Here is a 23,470-nt window from a genome sequence, read left to right on the forward strand (position 1 = left end):
GCTGTTTACCTTTTTCCAATGTGCATCCTACAAGCTTTGCATGAAGTGTCCAATACTATGTCTTTTCCCTAATACTGATTGTCACATGTCTGTATCATGCATTTATTGTAATGCTATGTATCATGATGAGACTTTTTATTAAATTATCTTCTTTATATCTGTGATTATACTGTCTATCTGCCAACCGTCCTCATACACCTCATTTAAAGTCCCCGTCTTTTCCCCCCCTTCCCATTTTATTTGTTAGTAACAATTGGCGAATCGGCTATATACTAAAGTTTAGCCTATGGATATTATGTCTATTATACATTGTCCACTATCTGGCTATATACTAAAGTTTAGCCTATGGATATTATGTCCATTATACATTGTCCACTATCTAAAATTTAGTTTACGGATATTATGTCTATTATACATTATCCACTATCTCTCTTTTTTACCCAATATGCCGATTGCCTTTTTTCTGGTACTAACCATGATTATCTCTCCCCCCCCCCCCCCCCCCTTGACATTTATACAATTAGGGATGGAGGCTTATACCATTGGGATAATGCCTCATATAAAGTCCCAACTTTTAAATTTTTGTTTTGTATTTTAAAAGTTTGATAGACAGGAGTGTGCCTTTCCAAATCATGTCCAATCAACTGAATTTAACACGTGGACTCTAATCAAATTTTAGAAACATCTCAAGGATGATCAGTGGAAACAGGATGCACCCGAGCTCAATTCTGAGTGTAATGGCAAAGACTGGGTATACTTGTGTACATAACATTTTTTTCAATTCTTATTTTAAATAAATTTGAAAAGATTTCAAACTTAACATAACAAAAAGTGGAAAAAGTGAAGTGCTGTGAATATTTCCTGGATGCACTGTATAAGGCTATAACAGGAATTATCAATCATTAAGACTCGGATGGCTGCTCAGGATTCCATCTACACAACAAATGTACATTATGCAAATGTTTCAGTGTTAACTTACTTGTGATGCACCTGGCAGCCCCTGAGTGGTAGACTCTGTAGGTGCAGGCACTCCTAATCTTTGTGCAAGGAGAGAAACTTGTTGTCTATGGAAAGACAGAGAAAAAATAAGGTAAGGACATAAACTCACAGTATCAAAGAATAAGAGTACACCATAAACCTGCAGCAACCCCATTACCCTCATCAGTTTAAAATAACCCCTAACAAAGAAAATATGAAGCCAAAACTAAGAAATCCTACCTCCAATGACACTAAGCTACTCACAAACCCATCCCCTTTTGCTTAAAACAGAACTACAGTCAAAATGAAACAGCTTATGAGCAGAGATGCTATTGTAGAAAACTTTTTTTTTTTTTTTTTTTTTTAAACACCAGCACTAGCACACTGTAGTGACAGATTCTTCCCTGCCCTTCACTGACGCTAATGTAACACAGATAGAAGCCAGACATGTATAGTTGGAAGAATATTTCAAAGAAGAATGGACTAATGGACTTTAAGTTTTATTTATGCACAAACCCCCCCCCCCCATGTGCATTATTGTTAATTTATTATTTTTGGCATAGGTGTATATTTCTTTTGAAGTTCTGTACATTGATTCAGTTGGTTAATTAACACTGTGGTTACTGTTATATATATATATATATTTTTTTTTTAAGGTGCGGTGAGCATGAGGAGGTTTTTTTTATATTTGTAAACTGCAAAAGCAACATTGTTTCATACCTATTAATGCCTGGTGTGACACCGATGCTACCCTGAGCCATAACCTTTTTAATGCCTTTCAATGCAACCATCTTTGCCTTGGCAATAGGATCCATAATATCATCTGCTGCAAATTTATCAAGATCTGAAATAAAAAGAAATTCACATATTACAATTTAGTCACCAGAGAACCATTTGAATTATCGTTTTTGGGCAAACCTGGCAATTAAAGCTCAATGCCAGTCTCTGCTCAATTCCTGGTGCTAGATTTATCTAGCTGACTATTCATATTACGGGAAATTCAGAACAGAATCTTGACACCACAGGGGCTTGTGTACATGTTTGTGTACATGTTTATAAATCATGTTTCAAAGACAATTTAAACTAAAATTGGAATTTGACATGGCAAACACACCAAACAGTACACAATTTCCAGATCAATTTGCAGTTATTTCATCCCTCCTATTTAAAAAGCAGGTTAGCAAATACCAGGAAAAGGGCTAAAAAGGCAAAACTTCATCATACATTTTATCAAAACAAAATGTGCTTAGGACTTCACAGGATGCTTTTGCCAGTTTAAGCTTACAAAATCTGTGCATCCACATTTTATTGTGCTTTAGCATCAGCACCAGGAATTACAGCAGGTAGGTTTTAGTACAGTTATCAGATATATATCCAGGCAGTTTATGTTACAAGCAGTCTATAAGCAAGTTGGTGGACTAAATCCTTGCAACATTAACCCTTAAAATACTTAAAGTGGTAGTAAAGTGTCTTCTGTAAAAACCCAGGCAGGGTTTTTATAACAGCGACCCTAGAGGTCTCTTTTGTCATAAATGACAGAGGGTAATGTGATCTGAGCCACGCATGCGCAGCTCAGACTGTTTACGGGCCGCTCTGTGTGCCAATGCGAAGGGACTCCATGCATTAAGGTGAAAAATGTGAGCCCGCATAGGTGCCCCCATGGAAAGCAGCTTTCTGAAGGGAGTACCTGCCAAAGAGGAGGGGCCTGGAGTGGCGGCCGGGGACCCCAGAAGAAGAGGATTAGGGCTGCTCTGTGCAAAAGCAGAGAACAGAGCATGTATAGACATGTTTGCTATTTTAATATACAAAAAAAAAAAAAGCTTTACAACCACTTTAAACTTGCAGGAGGGGGGCACTTTTTATTAGTCTCTTAATGACTTTACTACCACTTTAATCCTAACAGCAGTTATCCTTCTGCACTCAAAATATTTATAAAAAAAAAAGAAAGGGAGACAGAAACTTTTTTAGAAGTAATAAAGATACCTGTATCTGGGAAAAAGTTGTTTGTCTGTTGCTGCATAACCAACTGCTGCTGCTGCTGCTGCTTCATTATCATCTGCTGGCCTAAGATTGGCTTTGGAGGAAGCACTTGCGGCTGATGTCCACTAGCCTGCACCAAGTGTTGACCACCAAGCATGTGACTCTGGTTAGCTGCAATATGCATGGGCGACTCTAGTGTGGAGCTAGCTTGTGCACCAACAAGTCTCTGCTGCATTTGCTGTTGAGGAGATAAAAGCTGTGGAGCAGAACCTGCTCCCTGATGCCTAGGTACAAGGCCTATTCCAACTAAGTTTGCTTGATGTCCATCTTGTTGAAGGTGAGGTGCTGAAGAATTTGGTATGGATGAGCTAGTTAACAGTGGATGAGACTGTACACCTTCTGGATGCTGGGATGTCAGCATTTGCTTTTTCTGCTGTTCTTTTTTCTCATGTTCTAGAAGGTCCTCTATTAGGAGTGGGAGTTCACTTGCGACAAGAGAACTCTCCATCTTATCTAGATCATCACTGGGAGACTGTCGATTGCACTGCAGGCCTAGTGGACCTTCATCCAAATCAAATTTCCCTAATATTAGGTTGCTTGGATTAGCCATAACTGAAGAATCTTTACTGGGAAAAAGGGAGCCACTCTGGTTTGTGGCTTGAATAACATTTGTACTAACAGTATGAAGACTAGGTCCTGATTTTAATAAACTTAGTGATACCTTTTCCGTGCCAAGGGAGGATTCCGTTTTAATATTGATGGAATTGCTAGCAGAAAACTGACAGGTATTAGCTTTCAAGCCACTGTCTTCTAGCTTTGGTTTTAAATCACCTGGGTACGAAGGTGGATTTGTTTCCACACTGGAAGTGACTTGAGAAGTACTCCCACAACCATCAAGGCGGGGGCCCAAGTCAAGTCCTAAGCCTCCTGCTAGCTTATCTTTGGTTATTTCAACTTTTGCTTTATCTTGTAAATCTTGCTGCAACTTGTTTGGCAGAGAATCGGTTTTTGCCTCTACAACTGGATCCATTTTAAGCATTGCTTCCTCTTCAGCTTTCTCATTTGCAGATTCAACCAGACGCAAATGTTCATTGAAAATATCTTTTTTGTCTCCTGTGTCCAATTCTGGGTCTGTATAGGCAAGGAGGTCAAACTCATCACCGTTCAGAAGATCATCTAAATGTGGATCATTTGTTTCAAGGTTATCGAGGTTGTCCAAATCATCATCAGCTTTAGCAACATCTAAGCTCAAATTTGCCAAATCATCATCTTCCAGGTCTTTGTGTGAATCAAAATCAACATCAAGCTCTGGAGGTTCCTCACACTGTACTCTATTAGCTCCAATGTTAGCAGCAGAAGCTTCCTTTGAATTTTCAGTCTGTGAGGTGGCTGGAGGAGGTGGATCACCTGTTTGTTGCTGAGGGATCTCTGGAGCAGCTTCCACTTTAGTCTGAAGTGTTTGTGGGACATGAATAAGGTTTCTTCCCTGAGGAACTGATGGAGGAGTAGCAGCCACAACTTTCTGAGGCTGTATTAACTGATTCCTTATTACTGGTACTTGTAAAGGATTACCCTCACCTCTAATTACACCTGTCATTAACAAGGAGCTGGTACCATCATTTGGCAAAAAAAAGCGGGGCCTGTTTTGAGATCCAGGTGGTGAAAAAGGACCACTGACTTGATGCTTCTGTCCATGATTATGACGCAGCTCAATATAGGGTGCTCCACCAACAGTGACTGAAGAGGGAAGCTGATCTCCAGGAAAAGGTAAACGCACTATTCCTCCACTGCCCATTGTAGGACTTTGTGATGGACGATTCACTTCTGGAAACCGAACAGGTGCCATAGTCCTTTGTGCTGCCACTGGTGACTGCCAGACATTTTGCTGATCAGGGTAAGATCCCCTTGAATAGAAGGCTTGTGGTGTTTCAGAAGAATGTCTAAACAAAAAAAAGTAAAAACAAAACATTGCATTACAACTGTAATTGATAGTTTTGCAGCATTTTAACATATGGTTCATACAATGCAAATGAAAAAAAAAAAAAAATCAAGAAGGGGCATGACTGTATGGAGGGTACAAAAAACACAAACAAACCTCTTCCTTATGCAATGTTAACATCGGAGTTAAACCTTAAATACCAGATAATGTTATTGGCTGACTTTTGCCAGGATGCTCATCCACCATCTTCAATTCTAAGTGAGTTGCTACAACAAGTATATAAAGCAGAAAAACTATCTTCACTAAGAGACCTATCTCGGGCCAGTGACCAACTTTGAACCCTAAGGACAATGTCCCACCAATAAGTTTGTAACAGTGATTTGTAGCAGCTACAAAGCTCTTTGATTTGTAGTTGAATAGATAGTTGCTGCTGTAGCTGGCTGTAATGCTCATCTATGCAGTCACAAATTGCTAGTTTTCTATTATCTGCAGCTGCATTGGATAACATGACTAGCAACTGAAGCTGGCAAATCTGTAGCTTTAAAAAAAAAAAAAAAAAGTAAATACATTATGGGGAGCGATTATGAAGTTGCTACAAAATCACGGGCCAAGTTATAGCGAAGGTAAATAAGCTAGCCATGTGAGAATTTCTTTTCTCTGTGCACACGTCTACTGCCTAAAGCCTCAGTCCTTTCTAGAAGCTATGCCACAACCTCACTGGCCAGTATGATTCTCTGGCATTGGGGGGGGGGGGGGGGGGGGGAATTAAAAAAAAAAATTAAAAGAGAAACTAACATTCTTGGGAAGAGACAGGATTAAAGTCTTTATGACTGGAAATTTCATACCATAACTTATTACAAAATGACAGAAAGTACCTGGCAGAAATATCAACACTAGCAGGTGAAGCAGAAGGCAGAGGTGTACTTAGTCGCTCCTCTTGTGGAAATGGTGATGATGGTACTACTTGTCCAGAAACTTTTGGAGCGCCGGGAGAGGGTGGAATTACTCCAATTTCATTTTTAATCTGTACAGTAAAAAATATGAAAAGTAAAAAGTAAACAATTGGAGAAAAAAATCAACATGATGAAATCCATTTCCTTAACCCTGAGCAGGAATGCAAGAGGACATAACCCCTAGTGCCCCCTTTATCCATAACTGTAAACATTATTCTGCATAAATTACCAGAAGGCTCATAAGCTAGAGGCCATTACTCAAGTCGAGCATGTATAATTTAAAACAAAAAAACCTTCCAAGCTGAAAATCCTTATGCATTATGTTTGAAAACTCACTTGTGTTGGGTACACAGCAAGCCGCCCCGATGGATCATACCCTTGGCCAACAGGTTCTCCACTCCACCCTGGTTGGGGTGTGCTTAAAGCAGCAGCAGCAGCTTCTTTCTCCTGCCTCAATGTATTCCTCTGGATTTGCTGCCTGATAAGAAGCTCTCGCAGCCTCTGACGCTAGATGTAATAAAGACATTTCAGCACTCTAACATATATAACAATTAGGACAACAATTTCTGGGCCCCACCATAAATAAAAACAGACATACCTGTCTTTGTTTCTCCTGTTCAGACTGGCTGAGGTTGCTAAGAGCAGCGTCAGGTGTTCCTTGTAGCTCTGGTACTTCCTTAGCAGTACTGCCAAGAGAATTAGGAATGGCAGCAATATCTTCCCTTTGTTTCTCTGCTGGAGAGTTAAGGCCTGTGCGCTGGCTAGAAGCTGGGGATTGATAAGGTGCTTCCTGGGGTAATACTGAAGGAGGACGGAGTGGGGACTGAGCATATAGTTCTGAAGTGCTACTAGTTCCAGATGAGTGTGGACTGCCTGCAGGGTGAAAGGAGGTAGCCGTACCGCCACTGGGAGAGGTGTAACTTTGCGGTTTGTTCGGAGTAAAATGACTGTTTGTTGAATGGGAAGGAGTTAAATGGGGCTGGTGAGAAGGAGAACTTTTCACACCATCTCCAGGAGAATGAGGAAAAGTGAAGCATGATTGGTTTTGAGAACTCTGATACACACTGGCTCCAGGAGATCGAGCAAACAAAGAAGCCTGCTGCTGGCTCGCCTGCACTTTGGTATGGGCATCCATAGACTGTGGATAGTTTGTAGTGCTAGAAGCATGAGAAACTTGTGCTGCTGGTTTAAACCCACCTTCCATAACTGAAGGACGAGGCGGTTTGTGAGGAGGGGCAAATGGATCCCGAGACTGTGGCCGGGAAGGTGGATGGGAATATGGGTCTGGAGACTGAAAGCGTGGAGTGACTGGGGATGGGCAAAAGGCTTCAGTTGACAATGGTCTAGGCGTTAAAGGTGAATGGGAGCTCCCTTGTGACTGTGGGCTTGTAGGGACACGAGTGAAAGGATCAGAGGACAGTGGTCGTGAAGCCAATATACCTTCTACAGGCTGAGGTCTAGGAGTTAAAGGTGGCTGGGAGTAAGGATCGGTGTATGGGGTTGTGGAAGATTGCCTATACATTTCTGAATGATGCTGTGGTGATGCCACCTGTCCTTGCATTTGTGCATCTCTATGTGATGGCGCAGGGCTGTGAGGTTCCATCTGGGACATACGAGGGGTTAGGGGTGCTTTAAACACATCACATTTAATCTCACTTGTTCCATCAGACCCAGCACTGTGTGAAAAACTAGGAGATCCAACATCATCCTTCTTAATTTGAAGAGCTACATCAGTCTGTCTCTTTGGATCTACGTAACGAGTAGGAGACATCATGGGCTCAATTTTAATTTCAGACTGCTGGCAAGGCCTTGATCCAGGACTTCCAACCAATGAAAGATTATCAAGTGATCCTGTAGGGTAGCGTGGCTTGATGAAGGACTCAGCTTGATGATGTGGAGTGGATGAATGGCAAGTCTGGTATTCCATGCTTTGAGCTGTATTTTGTGTATTCAGTGCATTTTGATGCTCTGTCCCAGAAAGAGTCTGAAAGCCTCCACTAGATGCTGGAGACTGTGTGATGGAAGACGGATATCGGGGGTCCAGTGAATATGCAGGTGAACTGGGAAAGTGCTCTTGGGATGGAGACTGAGGGGGCAGTTTGAAAAACATGTCACTAGAAGATTCGGTTCCTGGAGTGCTAGCCGATGAAGGTTTCAAAAATAAGTCCGAAGAGGTAGACACTGCAGAGCCACTAGATAAAAAGAGATCTTGTCCCAATGTTCCAGGTCGATAATCTGGATTCACTCCCGTCTGGGACCCTGGCTGCAATGGCATCTGAAGCTGAAGCACTGGGCGCTCTGCTTTCCGTACACCTTCTACTTTGGATTGCTTATTGATCTGACTTTCAGCCTGCTGTAGAAGCAGTAATCAAAAAGCAGTCAGAAAACAAACATTGGTGAAAACTTTAATTTACATTAAAAAATAAATAAGAGGTACAGTATATATTATTAAAAAGTAATGAATGTACAGTATTTATAGCATTTAAAGCGTGCGTCTACCAATAACAAATCAATCAACACTACAAAACACTGGACAGAAAATCATCTACTTTGCCACACAGAAACTGAGAAAAAGCACAATACAGACTTGAATTGTGTAATAAAGGCAAAACTTTTCTATTTTAGTTTTAGATAGAGTAGTGAAGAGAATGCATGTCAGGTTTTTATTGCTGTCTACAAAAGGGAAGATTTATTAAATTTGTCCTGGTGACCACTATCACTGGGAATGAAAGTGGGGGAAAATCTGATTTTGATTGGTCACTGAATACCATAAAGCAAATAGTGAGGATACATATTATCTCAGTTACAATTTCCTAAGAGAGGATTTAACCAACTTCGGAAAGTTTTCCTCACTTTGTTATGTGAAGACATTAAGTGAAGGGGAATCTTTTGAATCAGGATGCATAGCAGGAAAGGTCTGACAGGGATTTGTAACAGTTACCTATTGTACTCAAAGCAAAAAGAAAAAAATACTAAATACTAAACCAAGAAAACAAAAATTTATAAATATAGCTTTTCGCATATTGGATGTATTGGCTGCATTAGGTTACTTTTTTCCTGTTTTTTTTTTCACTTTGTGATCCTGCCAAAAACACATTTTCTGTCCTAGGAGACCATGCTCACTCAAATTGTAGTCAAAATTAGGAGAATCGCCTAGGGCAGTGATGGCGAACCTCGGCACCCCAGATGTTTTGGGACTATATTTCCCATGATGCTCTGTCGTGTAGTTGAGCATCATGGGAAATGTAGTTTCAAAACATCTGGGGTGCCAAACCATCATTGGCCTAGGGTGACAACACTATTCAGCAGATAAAAACACCTTCCCCCTTTCTGATTTTCATTGTATAGGGGGAACAGGTTTTGTGGTTCACAGAAAATAAGGGCTCTTTCACACGGCCGCTCCGTGTGAAAGCTCCGCTGCGGGACTTTTTTTTTTTTTTTCACGGAGTGGACGACATTTGTGTCATCCGCTCCGTAAATCCGCATATCATCCCATCCGTTTGCGGATGATATGCGGACATAATGTAAGTCTATGGGCACCCGCTGACATCCGATTTTCCTTCCTTTCCGTTTTTTGAACGGATGAAAAAATAGGGTTCTGTTCCGTTCCAAAAAACGGAACAGAACTGAAAGGAAGAAAATCGGATGTCAGCGGATGGTATTCCGCTGACATCCACAATGCCATTGACTTACATTATGTCCGCAAATCATCCGCAAAAAAATGGGATGATTTGCAGACACACGGAGTGGCCGTGTGAAAGAGCCCTAAATGAGGAAGCTCACAACACTGTTTGAGATATTGAACTGAAGAATAAGTAACAAGAACACTGGATACTAGATCTAGGGTCAACAAGCATTTGTCTGCACTTGCAGTAAATGTAATTGATCAGAAAAAAAAATGCAGCCACCACAACTAAGGACTAGTAAGGTGTAACAAATTACACTTGTTTTTGGGTTTAGACGCGGTTTAAGAAAAAAGGACTTCTGAATAATCAATGGATAGTATTCTACAATTCTGAAAGTACTGAGATGAGTTTTGTACTCTAGCATAATTACAGGTAACAGATGGGGCATAATTAAAAATGTATAAGAGGTGGTCTTGCAGATTCTCAGTTTTGTTGCCCCACTTAACATACAGCTCAAGCACAACAGAATAACACAAATTAGGTGCTCCAGTAAAGGGGCCACACGCAATTACTCTGCTTACAGGAAAACCACTCTACGAATCTACTATGTCAAATATAGAGACTTTGATGCTATAATGGACCTCGAGGACTACAGCTTTGCTATAAAATACCCCAGCTAGCCATGTAGGCAATTAGTATTATGTATGCTGCGTCACAGGCCATCTTCCATTAAACCAGTGTTTTTAATTTGGGGCTCTTGTACAAATGTGTATGTATCGAAGTTGCTTTTCTTTCCTCATCCAAGATAATGCAAAAAGCAATTCCAAGTTAAAGTAACTCAAAAGCAGATAGATCTGCAGGAAATCTGCATGATGGATGGCCATGTAGCACAATATGAGATGGATATATATATATATATATATATATATATATATATATATACACATACACACACACACACACATAGTACAGGCAGTAATTATCAGAACAACAGTTGCACTCTGATATACATTAGCTATTCAATAGGAGCAGGCGAGCTGGAATTTTAATTTATGATGTCTTGTGGGATATGTTGTATATGCGGATTTTATTTTTCTACAATTAAGGTGGTTTTTGTATGCAGAAGGTAGTAGCCACACATTTACCACCCTTCTCGCTCTTTCATATCTCCAATTGAGGAAGTTATTTCCATAATGAAGAGATATTTTAGACAACGGCTTAAAAAGATATTTTGGAGTATATAGGTAGGGGTAGAGCTAATATCCATTTTTGATTTAGGAACATAGCATAAAAGCAGATAGATGCAACTAAATGGCATAGTAAGGAAACTCAGGAATATCTGAAAACATAGGAAATTTGACTTGCTTCTCACTCTGCTGCACATGAACATAGGCATTTTAGACCCATTCACACTAATCCATTGTTGGCAGAAGCATTTTTTATTGAAATCGATACAAAAACACATTTAAAAAAAAAAAAAAAAAAACACATGCAACACCAGCTCATAGATCGGTCTCTGCTGTCATTGTGGTTAACCGCCTCGGGCTAGCAAGATAAAGCTATTGGATGGATCTGAATGGATCTCTCCACCCCGCCAATCCCCCCCCCCCCCTCCTCGCTTTCTCATCAGAGCTATGCTGGATCTTCTCCTCTTGTCCCACTTTCTCTTTATTCCTCTTCTCCTGACCACCTTGCCCCCATCTCTTTAATGAACTGCCAGTTTGCATACACTTCACACTGTTCACGTGGTGACATTCAAACCATGACTGAGCAACTGCCATAGGGCCACACCTTCCACATTTTTCCATCATAGTGTGCCTATGGTTCCTCTCCTCAACATGTTTTACCCGAGTATGGATATGCACTCTCTGCAATGGTAATGGGAGCCCTGCTCCACACTATCCCCTATTGTTGTCTTTTTTGGGCATTATTCAGTTTGTACAACTGTTCCTTTGTATTATGTTTTAAAAACAAATTCTTTGTGAAACAAAACTCATGTAACACATGTGCATCGTACCTTGGCATTCCACTTTTGCAGCCAATAAGGGGAAACACCTGCTTTTATTTGGTACTTAGTCTAATTTCACACAGAGCGTGAAAAAAATGCTGCTTACATTTTGCTTGATCTTTTCTGAAACCCCAAAAACTGAAATTTTACTCTATTTGGGACCTGGCAGACACCAGCTGGAAATTTGCACATGAGCACTAATGCTGGCAGATTATGGAAAATGGACACTATACAACCGGTAGCATGAAATCTGCCATGCATGCGTAAAGGCACCACTAAACTGTGGCTTGGCACACAAGACACAGCAATTCCAGGAGGCAGAGGAGCTAGCCTAGGTCGAAAACCAGGAAGCGCTCCCTTGAAGCACAAACAGAAAGGTAAACATTATAATGGAATTTTTGGTATACATGCAAAATCCTTTTCTTGTATTACATCACATTTGAAGAGAGACCCGTATGAGGCGCTTCTATGTAAACCTATACCTGACTTGACCCGTAAGCAACGTCAGTTGGCCCAGCATTTGTTTACAGCTACGAAATTGACAATTGCCCGATCCTGGAAGACCCCGTTGCTTAGTTTTGAGATGGTCAAAAACCGTATGAATGATAATCTAATTAATGAAAAATTGACAGCCATAGTCTCCAATACCCATGATAAATTTCTTAACCACTTAAGCCCCGGAAGATTTTACCCCCATTCCGACCAGGGGGTATTTTGCGATTCGGCACTGCGTGACTTTAACGGACAATTGCGCGGTCGTGCGACGCTGTACCTAAACGAATTTGGCGTCCTTTTTTTCCCACAAACAGAGCTTTCTTTTGGTGGTATTTGATCACCTGTGCGATTTTTTGATCACGCGCTATAAACGAAAAAAAGAGCGTCAATTTTGCAAAAATAGCAATATTTTTCACATTTTTTTATATGAAATTCCCCCCCAAAAAAATGTAAAAATCAAAATTTTTTAATATTTTTGGCCAATTTGTTTTATGCTACCTATGTTTGGTAAACAAAAAAAAAAAAAAAAAAAATCGCAAAAAGCGTATTTTGATTGGTTTGCGCAAAAGTTATCGCGTTTACTAACAAAGGGAAAGATTTTTGTCATTTTTGTTGTTTTTTTTTTTTAACGCGTAATGGCGGCGATCTGCGATTTTTTTTTGCGGTATTGCGGCGGACAGATCGGACCCTTGACTGACATTTTTGACACTTTTGGGGTTACCAGTGACATTTCTACAGTAATCAGTGCTATATATATGCACTGTTACAGTAAAAATACACTGGTAGTGAAGGGGTTAACTTTATTTGGGAGGGAGGGGCTGTGTGTGTGTCCCTAGGGGCGTGCTTTCTACTGTGATTGGCTGTGGCTTGAGCTGTAAGGACACTGATCAACGGATCTACATAGTAGATCCATGTGATCAGTGTCTTTACAGCGAGGAGAATGACAGGTCGCTTGTTTACACAAGCTGCCTGACATTCTCCCTCTCCCCCGCCGATCACCGAGTGGCCGGCGGACATCGGGTCCGCTGGTCACGCGCGCGGGGGGGGCCCGGGAGCGCGCCTCCGGCGACGCGCGCTCCCTAGACCCTCACAAGCAAGCAACGTAGCCCTACGTTAGTTTGCCTGTGAGGGGCTGACCACCGACGTAGATAGTCGTGCGGCGGTCGGCAAGTGGTTAAGTTGTGGGACCCCTGGATCTCGACTGTTGCCCCTTCCAGATTTCAGACCACTCTTCTTTCCCTTTGATGCCCCCTGGACGCTCGCCCCGCAGGACCCGTTCTCTCTTCCTTTTCCCCATCCTCTCTTTAGTCTTCTTGTATTGTCGTTTCTTTGTTTGTCTCCTTTTCTCACTCCTTTTCCCTCTTTCTCCATTGTCTCTTTGTGCTGCTTTCTTCTCTGGCTCGGTACTTTAAGTCCATGCCTACGTTTGCTTAATGGAACATTCTAGGACGACATCTCCTGTTTTTTTTATTTGCACTATATGTCACTATGGGGGACTTTTGGTCCCCGTCTAATGATTTTTTGCTGATAAACTTTATTTGGTCTACAATGTCTTAAGTTAAGCTTACGTCCGGTTTTACTGCTACCTGTTTCATGCGTTCCATTTTTTTTTTTTTTCACATTGTACGCATATACCTTGGCTTTGATGTATGTTTATGCCTTTTTTTAAAATAAAAACTCTTGTACAAGAAAGTTCAGAACTAAAAATAAACTTTTCTAGTTTACATCATGAGACTCATGTTGGCCTCCATAAGCAGAGCATACCAGTCACTCAAAAGCAAGTCGTCCAGGTAACCTACAAACAAGAATACCCCGAGCCCATAGGAGCCCCAAGACCAGAGCTGGCACCTTTGTGAACACTCTGGGGCAGTGGAAAGACCAAACAACTACGCTAAAAAATCAAAAACGTATGTCCGCCACCCTTCTCCTTTATAGTTCATGGCTTGCTACAAAACTGAGACAATGCCTAACTAATAGGGGTTAGGCCTGGGAGGGGATTTCCTGTCTTTCTGCCAGTATTCAATCACAGATATGAAGATACACTGGCTTCCTGGGACAAATGATAAAGAAAAAATGGATTTTTGTAAAATCTTACCGTAAAATCCTTTTCTCTTAAGCTCATTGACAGACGTAGTCCTCCTTGATTAATATCAACTCGGGTTATACTGTCCTCTACAGGAGTAGGACTAGACAGGAAAGAAAACGTTCTGGCCACACCCTAGGGGCAGTCCCAGAGGGTATATCCTCTCACTTCCTGCTACAGCAAATCAGTTATGTCACAAAGCAGTGTTTAGAGAATTTAACCCAACCCAACTCAAAAACAGAGGGGCGGGTACTACGTCTGTCAATGAGCTTAAGAGAAAAGGATTTTACGGTAAGATTTTACAAAAATCCATTTTTCTCTGTCGCTCATTGACAGACGTAGTCCTCCTTGATTAATATCAACTCGGGACGTCCCAAAGCAGTGCCACAAATGAGGGGTGGGAAAATGGAAATCAAAATCCAATCTAGAAGGCCCAACCGGTGCCAACTAGAAGTTTAAAAGTCTCAAACAAAAAATGAGACTCAACAGAAATTCCAACAGAAAAAAAACCCCGAGGTAGACCACCGGTCTCCTCAAATTGTGGTCTGCAAAACCTTGCGGCCAAATGAGGCATCCGCCGATGCCATCACATGAACTTTATAAAATTTTTGTAAAGGTATGCACCGACTACCAGGTAGCCGCCTTGCACACCTGGACCACTGACGCCTGATGGCGGTAGGCCCAGGAAGTACTGAGCGCTCGAGTGGAGTGCGCCATTACAAGGAACAGAGGATTCCGACCCTAAATAGAATAAGCCTGTACCACCGTCTGTCTAATCCATCTGCAGATAGTCGCGGCAGATGCAGGCAACCCCTTTCTGGGGCCATCCGTGATCACAAAAAGTGAATTTGTCTTACGGAACGATTCCGTAGTCTTCAGGTATACCCTGATTGCCCGCACCACATCCAAGGAATGCAACGCACATTCCCGAGGATGACTGGGCTTAGGACACAAGGAAAGTAGCACAATATCTTCATTCAGATGAAAGTCTGAAAACCACCTTAGGAAAAAAAGATGGCTTCGGATGAAGAACTACCTTCTCCCTATGGATCCCCAGATATGGGGAATGACACAATAATGCAGACAGTTCTGACACCCTGCGTGCAGAAGTGATGGCCACCAAGGCCACCTTCTGGGATAATGTAAGCAAGGGAATCTCCCTGATATTTTCAAAGGGAGGTTTCTGAAGAACCGACAACACCAAATTAAGATCCCAGGGTGGTAAGGGCGCGCGCACTGGCGAAGCCAAGTGCTGCACCCCCTGGATGAAATTCCGCACCAAGGAATGAGTAGCCAGAGGCTTCTGGAAGAAGATTGCTAACGCTGAAACCCCCTTTTGCACAAAAAACCAAGATTCGGGTCACCGAATAGGTACGTGGGGGAAAACTCCTACGATTCACACCACGCAATGTAAGCCTTCCATGTGCGATAATAGACTTTGCTGGAAGTCGCTTTTCTTGCTTTAATTAGAGTAGGAATAACTGAAGCTGACAATTCCTTGTCCTTCAGTACCTGGGTCTCAATGGCCAGGCCGTTAAAGCCAGCGACTGTAAAGCACGATGGAAGATCGGTCCTTGAGACCGCAGATCCTCCCTGAGAAGAAGTCTCCAAGGAGCGTCCGCGACTAGTCTTGCCCAAGTCGGCGTACCCGGCTTGACGAGGCTAGCCTGGAATTACCGGGATAACTGGAGTTCCCTCCACCTCTATCCTGCGGAGAAATCTCAGCAGTAACTTGAGAAGGGGGAAGACATACAGTAGCTGATACTTCCCCTACGGGGCGCTCAGCGCGTCTGCTGCGTCCGCTAGAGGATCGCGGGCCGTTGAGCCAACCTGCCAACAGATCCATCTCCGGGGTGCCCCAATGAAGGGACAGCTGGTGAAATACCTCTGGATGAAGAGACTATTCCTCTTGATCCAGAATCTGACGGCTGAAATAATCTGCCTGTCCACCCCCGTGATAAATATCGCGGAGAGAACTGGAACAACTGTTCCCCCAATAGGAATGTTGGCCACTACTATGGCCGCCAGGGCACTCTTGGTGCCCCCTGGTGATCGACATAAGTCATGACCGAGGCATAGTCCGATTGGATCCGAACCGGGCTGCCCTGGAGCTGCTCGGTTAAGTAAATCAGACAAAGTCTGATCGCTCTCAGTTCCAACACATTTATCGGTGACCTGGAATTTATCAGAAGAAATGACTTCCCCTGGCTGAGCATCAGAGACCGAAGCCACCAGACCAGAGCCTCCCTGGTCCGCTCGCTCAATCGGATCCGATTGTCCAGGGAATCGGAAATTCCGATTCCATAGGAGAAGAATCTCCTCTTTGGAGAATTCGGGTATGAGACTGGGCAAACGGTACTGCCTTTAAAGAGGCGACCATCAATCCCAGCCAGTTGACGGACAGCAACATCCGAATCATTGATTGAATCTTCTGGAGTTTCTCCGCATGGAGAAACACTCTTGCCAAGGATGTATCCAAAATTAGGCCCAGATAGTTCAGTCTCCTGGTGGGAACCAGGGATGATCTTTGGGAAAAGCAAAGAAAACGCTGATGTCCTGCGAAGATGGGGATATGAAGATAGGCACCCTAAATGTCTATGGACGCCAGGAAATCCCCCTGATGCAGGGAGGCCACCACTGTATGGATGGACTCCATCTCTTCCAAGACCAGAATTGGACGCACCTAGCCCTTTTTCCTGGGCATTGTGAACAGGTTCGACTAGAACTCCTCCAAGGAATGGGAACTACCACTGCTTGTTGCATCAAGCTGTCCCCCGCAAAGCTTTTTAAGCGACCCGGGGATTTCGAATATTGAAAGGGAAGAATCGCACCGGTGGAAGTGATCGAAACTCGATCTTGTATCCCGACCATATGACCTTGCGAACCCCTTTATCCGGGATTCTGGAAAGCCCTGGATCCGGAAACCGGTGGAGACGTCCCCACACCCTAGAGATGGGTGGGGTCCATTCTGTCAATACAACGGGATAACAGTGGTTTTATTTAGTCTGGAAATCGGTGAGTCCACTATTGGTGGTACCGTCCATCTTTGTAATGAGGGATTCCTCAAAATGATAACGCCTAGCAATGCGTTTGGAAATAGCAGGGCTCATTTACGGACGACCCTATTTGAGCAAGGGAAACCCTTCATCATTTTGGTAGGCTTGCTAGTACCAAAAAAAGGAATATGAGTCTCAGCTACCTCTGCCGGTGTAACCTCAAGATTTAAGGTTTCCCGGACAGACACAACTAGTGCTTCCACCAACGCTTCTTGTGCTATGGCGGAGGCAGACGCGTCCTCCTCACTGTCTGGAGGAGACCGTACCTGAGACAACAACCCCAGAAAAGGGGCTGCAATGACCAGCTCAGAATCCGTATCTGAAGTATCAGATGACATAGGGGTAGGCGGGGGTCGCTCTTCTTGACCCCCGTCCCTGACAGGCTACCTCCACCCGGGATATCAAAGACTCCAAAACTGCTGATAATGCATCATCACAAATGAGGTACTGGAGGGTCCTGCGGCCACCCCGAGGGGATCAGGTGGGGATACATGTGTGGCAGGGTTCATGTAACAAGACACTTGCCAGCAAACACAAAAAAATTAATTGCAAGAAAAAAACATTTTTTTTTTCTTAGTCCCCCAGCGCAATAGCGCCCCTCAGTCTACCTGCTTGGACCCCTCAGAAAGAGAGAGAGAGACCCCAAACTCACCTGATGCACAGAAGTTTCTTATCAACTTGCTTCCAGCACTGTCTGTTACAGACAGGAAGTCTTTGGCTTGCTTTCCCTGGGCCAAGGAGGCGGCTCCGCCCCTTTACACGCCTTCCCGCGCCTCCCCCTAGCTCCTCGAGGTGTTTGGTCACCTCAAACATGGCCGCCCCCATGCTGGAGACACGAGGCTACGCCAATATGGTGGCCTCGTGCGATCTGCAAAACAATGGCGACGGCCTGTGTAGGATAGCGGCGGCTAGCAGCGGCCTGCGGGAAGTGTGTATTCGGCCTGGCGGCCTGCGGGAGTGCCTCGGCCCCACAAACTTCACCCTGAATGGTGATAAGCCTGGCCGGCGGTATAGGACCCTGGTGGGCCGCATGCGTTCCGTGGGCCGTCGGGAGGCTGTGCAGCCCGTGGAAGTGACCGGTTGCTGGAGGAATGGCGATCTGGACTGCAGTAACTCAGGCATAGGCATCGGCCTGTGTACACACTATGACAGGTAGGATACCTTCTACTTCAATAGTAATGCCCTTTTGTACTGCCACTGACTTCAGTCACTCTTACAGTCTTACAATGACCTTAGATTGTCAGCTCCCAAACCAAGCCTCCTGGTTACTATTCACAAACAATCACACTCAAATTGGGGGATCTGTGACCTGTTATAGGATAGAGGGGAGACCCATCCTACCATCCCAGAGAGGGGCCCGCGTCCACCACAAAACCGACAGGGGGGAGAGGGGGAACATTCTACTCACCATACCGGAAACCAGGCGGGCGCCAACTCCTGACAGAACCCCTCTCCACCGGGGTGGGGGGGCTGTCGACCAATACGGACGCCGTGACTCTGTTGGTCATTGGCGTCCAGGCGAGATGTTTAACTCGCAGGGTCAGTCCCCATCCAGTGGGACTATGTCGCGGCCGACCCAGCGCGGAGCTATGGCCTGCACGCGCTCGTAGGCTGAACTGGGGTTACCACTGGATCTCAACATCCAGCCCGTCGCCCAGTTCCAGCTTTCTTGCTTGAAGATCTCACAGGAACACTGGAGAAAAAAGCGGTCTAAAAAAAAAAAAATCTTTGTAAGAAAAAAATCCTGCCAGGACCGAAGATCCTAGCAAGGCATCTAGGTCCTTACTCCTAACTAGACAGAAAAAAACTGATTTGCTGTAGCAGGAAGTGAGAGGATATACCCTCTGGGACTGCCCCTAGGGTGTGGCCAGAACGTTTTCTTTCCCGTCTAGTTCTACTCCTGTAGAGGGCAGTATAACCCGAGTTGATATTAATCAAGGAGGACTACGTCTGTCAATGAGCGACAGAGAAATACTTTTTATTGAGTGCATGAGGGGAGGGTAAGGGACAAAACAAGAAAATATTGCTGTATTGAGTTAAAGTGGAACTATAGGCAAATTCTCCCCCCCAACCACCATTTTGGATGGAGCAAGGGAGGGTTATAACCCTTCAGATATTTAGTTTTATTTTTTTCACCTTCTGTGTCCTATTGCAGAGATTTCCCTTCACTTCTGTTCTCATAACAAAACAAAAAGTGAGTGGAAATCCCTGCAAATTAAGGGAATTCCTTTGGAACCCCTAGATCACCTGAACTACTTTCCCCATTGAAAGATTTTCCCTCCTCTTCTGGGGACAACCCAAAATTTGGAATGGTCTTTTACTTTCAAACATAATGGCAACGAAGACAAAAAAAAGAGGGTGAATCTCCTTGACGGGGGCAAAGAAAGCAATAAAAACTGACAGGGGTTCTTATCCCCCTCTATTCTAACCAAAACCAATAAAATAAAAAAACTTTTGCCTTTAGTTATACCTGAATGTTTACCATTATTAACCTTGTCTGTACTGTGTTGGCAGATGTCTCCAAATGTAAATTTGATTACTTTCTCTCCTAACAGAGTTAAAGACCTGGAAGCCAGGCTTCTGGATTCTATATTAGTGAGTGGACATACTGTGTCTCCCTCTTTGTCAATATTTATTTTTCAAGAGGTGTTCAGAGTAGCATTCAGTCTGCTTAAAGCTGGATACACACTATACAACTTTTGTTGTTAGATTTCCTTTAGATTTACCTTCAACTATGTAGTACAAAGGCCTGCCTGATTGCATACAAATTGAAAGTGTTTAGATTTGACCTCATATTATATGGTTTTGGTAAATCTAAAGGAAAAAATTTAAAGACAATTGTATAGTGTGTATGGCTCATTAGGCTTGCTCCAAACACATAGAAAGGTAAGAAATATTTTAAAATTATTTTTAGTTACTCTGTGTAAATGGGAACACAAACAGTGGGGTTTTCTCAAATGTTACTGCAAAATTGAAAATACACTTCAAACCTGTCCCCTGGAACCATTAGCACATCATGATTTTAAGACTTCCAGTCACTTGAAAGGTTCAATTGTTTAAAGCAATTGTAAACCGCTGGGTGTTTTTTTTTTTTTTTTTTTCTAATGCAACCTGCAAGGCAATATCATAATGTGCTAATATGCACTGCGAAACTTACCTGAAAAAGCCCTCCAGCACCACTGAGAAGGCTGCCATCTTCACCCGGTCTTCCTTCCGGGTTTGCGGACTCCAGCTGTGTGAGTGGCTGGAGCCCCGACAACATCACTCCCACGCGCATGCCGCCTACGGCACAGGAATCTGAAGGAATGGCCACCAGCTACATGTACAGTACATATTTCCTAAACTGTGCACGTTTAGGAGATATTTACAGTATATATAGGTAAGCCAGATTATAGACTTACCTTATAGGTAAAAGTTAGAGATGGGAGTTTACTCCCACTAATTTCAGTTTAAAAGAAGCACCCATTTCACTTGTGCTTCCATTAAAAGACGACTTGTGATTAAGAAACATGCCCTACACAACAGCAACAGAGGAAACAGTCAAATAAATCAAGCAAACTTAGACAAATCAAAGGAATTAAAGCATTCATGGTTTACCTTCTGTACCTTATTTATACGATGTGCCGCACGATTATCTTTGGCTTTTTGCTACAAAAAGGAGAGAAAGTCAAAGATTAAACTTTGTCAACCATTGCAATAACCACACAGACGCAATTTTGTGCACAACATCGATCAAACTGTAGTCAATTAAAATTTATATACTGACACCTATGCATGAGAAAATATGCAATAAAGAAAACACAATATGAATTATGCAATGCTTACAGAAAATGGAAGTTTTGACTTGCGTACATTCTAGATCCTAGAGTCCAGCAGAAAACACAGGATGCCAAATAAGTTAAAAGAAGCTATCTTCAGGTGACTTGACACGGGCAAAAGCTTTGCTGGGTATGCCCCCCTGGGCAACCTCATAACCCCACACCCACTCTGCAGGAATCAATTTTTGTACCAAGCAAAAAAACTGAGAACTGAGGGCAGAACCTGTGTCCTGTACTAAGATAAATTCCCATTAACCCAAGATGAAAAAATACAGGACAGGAAATCATGCACCATGGGTGGTCCCTAAGCAAAAAAGGGGTGAGCAACAAAGTAAACAATGGCAAACAGGTCCACAAGGAACAACAGACTGATATGCTCAGATGATAGCATGAAGCATCTTACAGCTGAAGCTCACATCAGCAAAAGCTTAAAGATGTACCTAGTAAAATTTTGAGAACAGAACACAAGGTGGCAGAGCTTTGCAGACCTGTGAAATGAATGCTGGATGCTGAAAAGCCCAAGAGACACCAATAGTTGAGCGGGCCCTAATAGGAAAGAGAGGAACTCTTTCCTTCAGAACATAAGCCCTGAAAATTAGCTACCTGATCCATCCAGCTATAGTTGAAGAGGAAATCCTCAATGGGGACGTTAGCGAGATCAAAAAGAGAATCTGTTTTTTTGGAAGAAAGATGTTGCAGCTAGGTAAACCAACTGCTCTAAACACGTCTAGACAATGAAGTGAAATATTTGTGGTATTTCAGGGCATAACAGAGCAAAGGTAGGATTGTACCCTCATTGAAATAGAAGAAAAGAAAAAGACCAACTTGGGTAATAAGGAAGGTCTGGGTCTCAGGACCATTTTTTATCTATGTAAGATGGGAAAGGTTCCTTACAAGACAGGGTCACCAGCTCAGAACCATGCCTCACAGAGGTAATGCCTACCAAAAAGACAAATTTACTAGTGAGATCCTTCAATGGGATATCTTGGGAGGTTTTTGAAGAAACAAAAATTCCAGATTTAGATATCAGGGAGACAATGGAGATGAAAGTGGGGGATTAACACAAGCCACACCATGTATAAAAGGTCTAAACAAGAGTGTGTGAAGCCAAAAGGCCTTTGGAACAAAATGTATTGGGCAGAAACCTGCCCCTTTAGAGTACTTAAGCCAGCCAAAGACTTATGGTCTGCCTTGGGCGTGGACAAAGAAAATGTCAAGGGAAAAGACCAACCTAGGAAACACGCATAGGTTTCAGTGCATCCAGAAAGGATTTGCAGCGTTTCACTTTTTCTACGTTTTGTTACATTACAGCCTAATTCCAAAATAAATAAAATTCATTATTTTCTTCAAAATTCTACAAACACCCCGTAATGACAACTTAAAAGAAGTTTGTTTGAAATCTTTGCAAATTTAATTAAAAAAAAAAAAAAAAAATTACATGTACATAAAGTATTCACAGCCTTTGCTCAATACTTTGTTGAAGCACCTTTTGTAACAATTACAGCCTCAAGTCTTTTTGAGTATGATGCTACAAGCTTGGTACACCCATTTTTGGGCAGTTTCTCCCATTCTTCTTTGCAGGATCACTCAAGCTCCATCAGGTTGGATGGGGAGCATTGGTGCACAACCAGTTTCAGATCTCTCCAGAGATGTTCAATCGGGTTCAAGTCTGGGCCACTCAAGGACATTCACAGAGTTGTCCTATAGCCACTCCTTTGTTATCCTAGCTGTGTGCTTAGGGTCGTTGTTCTGTTGGAAGATAAACCTTCACACTAGTCTGAGGTCCAGAGCACTCTGGAGCAGGTTTTCATCAAGGACGTGTCTGAACATTGCTGCATTCATCTTTCCCTAGATCCTGACTAGTCTCCCAGTTCCTGCCACTGAAAAACCTCCCCACAGCATGATGCTGCCACTACCACGCTTTACTGTAGGGATGGTATTGGCCAGGTAATGAGCGGTGCCTGGTTTCCACAAGACATGATGCTTGCCATTCAGGCCAAAGAGTTCAATCTTTGTTTCATCAGGCCAGAGAATTTTGTTTCTCATGAACAGAATCTTTCAGGTGCTTTTTGGCAAATTCCAGGCAGGCTGTTGTGTGCCTTTTACTGAGGAGTGGCTTCCATCTGGCCACTCTGCCTGACAGGCCTGATTGGTGGAGTGCTGCTGAGATAGTTGATCTTTTGAAAGGTTCTCCTCTCTCCACAAACGAACGCCGGAGCTCTGTCAGAGTGCCCATCGGGTTCTTGGTCAACTCCCTGACCAAAGCCCTTCTCCCACGATCGCTCAATTTGGCCAGCGACACGCTCTAGGAAGAGTCCTGGTGGTTCTAAACTTCTTCCATTTACGGATGATAGAGCCCACCACTGTGCTCATAGGGACCTTCAAAGCTGCAGAAATTTTTCTGTACCCTTTCCCAGATCTGTGCCTCGATACAATCCTGACTTGGAGGTGTACAGACATTTCCTTGGATTTCGTGGCTTGGTTTGTGCTCTGCCATGCACTGTTAACTGCGGGACCTTACATAGACAGGTGTG

At 43.1% G+C, this 23,470-nt stretch overlaps 1 protein-coding gene across 2 annotated transcripts in view; it reads right to left on the minus strand.

The window, feature by feature from the left end:
- KMT2D (lysine methyltransferase 2D) overlaps positions 1-23,470 on the minus strand; it is a 340,114-nt gene that overhangs the window by 141,784 nt on the left and 174,860 nt on the right. Inside the window, exons 29-35 of one of the 2 annotated variants that reach the window (XM_082246163.1) lie at positions 20,725-20,766; positions 6,449-8,203; positions 6,187-6,357; positions 5,773-5,921; positions 2,962-4,898; positions 1,699-1,822; positions 980-1,064 (exon numbers count right to left, since the gene is read on the minus strand). In XM_082246163.1, coding sequence (XP_082102289.1) covers positions 980-1,064; positions 1,699-1,822; positions 2,962-4,898; positions 5,773-5,921; positions 6,187-6,357; positions 6,449-8,203; positions 20,725-20,766 — 4,263 coding nt within the window. Of the gene's footprint in view, positions 1-979; positions 1,065-1,698; positions 1,823-2,961; positions 4,899-5,772; positions 5,922-6,186; positions 6,358-6,448; positions 8,204-20,715; positions 20,767-23,470 lie in introns of both variants that reach the window. The other variant, XM_082246162.1, reaches the window with a different exon arrangement.

This window comes from Pelophylax lessonae (genome assembly GCF_965119305.1).
Source record: "Pelophylax lessonae genome assembly, chromosome: 2".
NCBI classification, from domain to species: domain Eukaryota; kingdom Metazoa; phylum Chordata; class Amphibia; order Anura; family Ranidae; genus Pelophylax; species Pelophylax lessonae.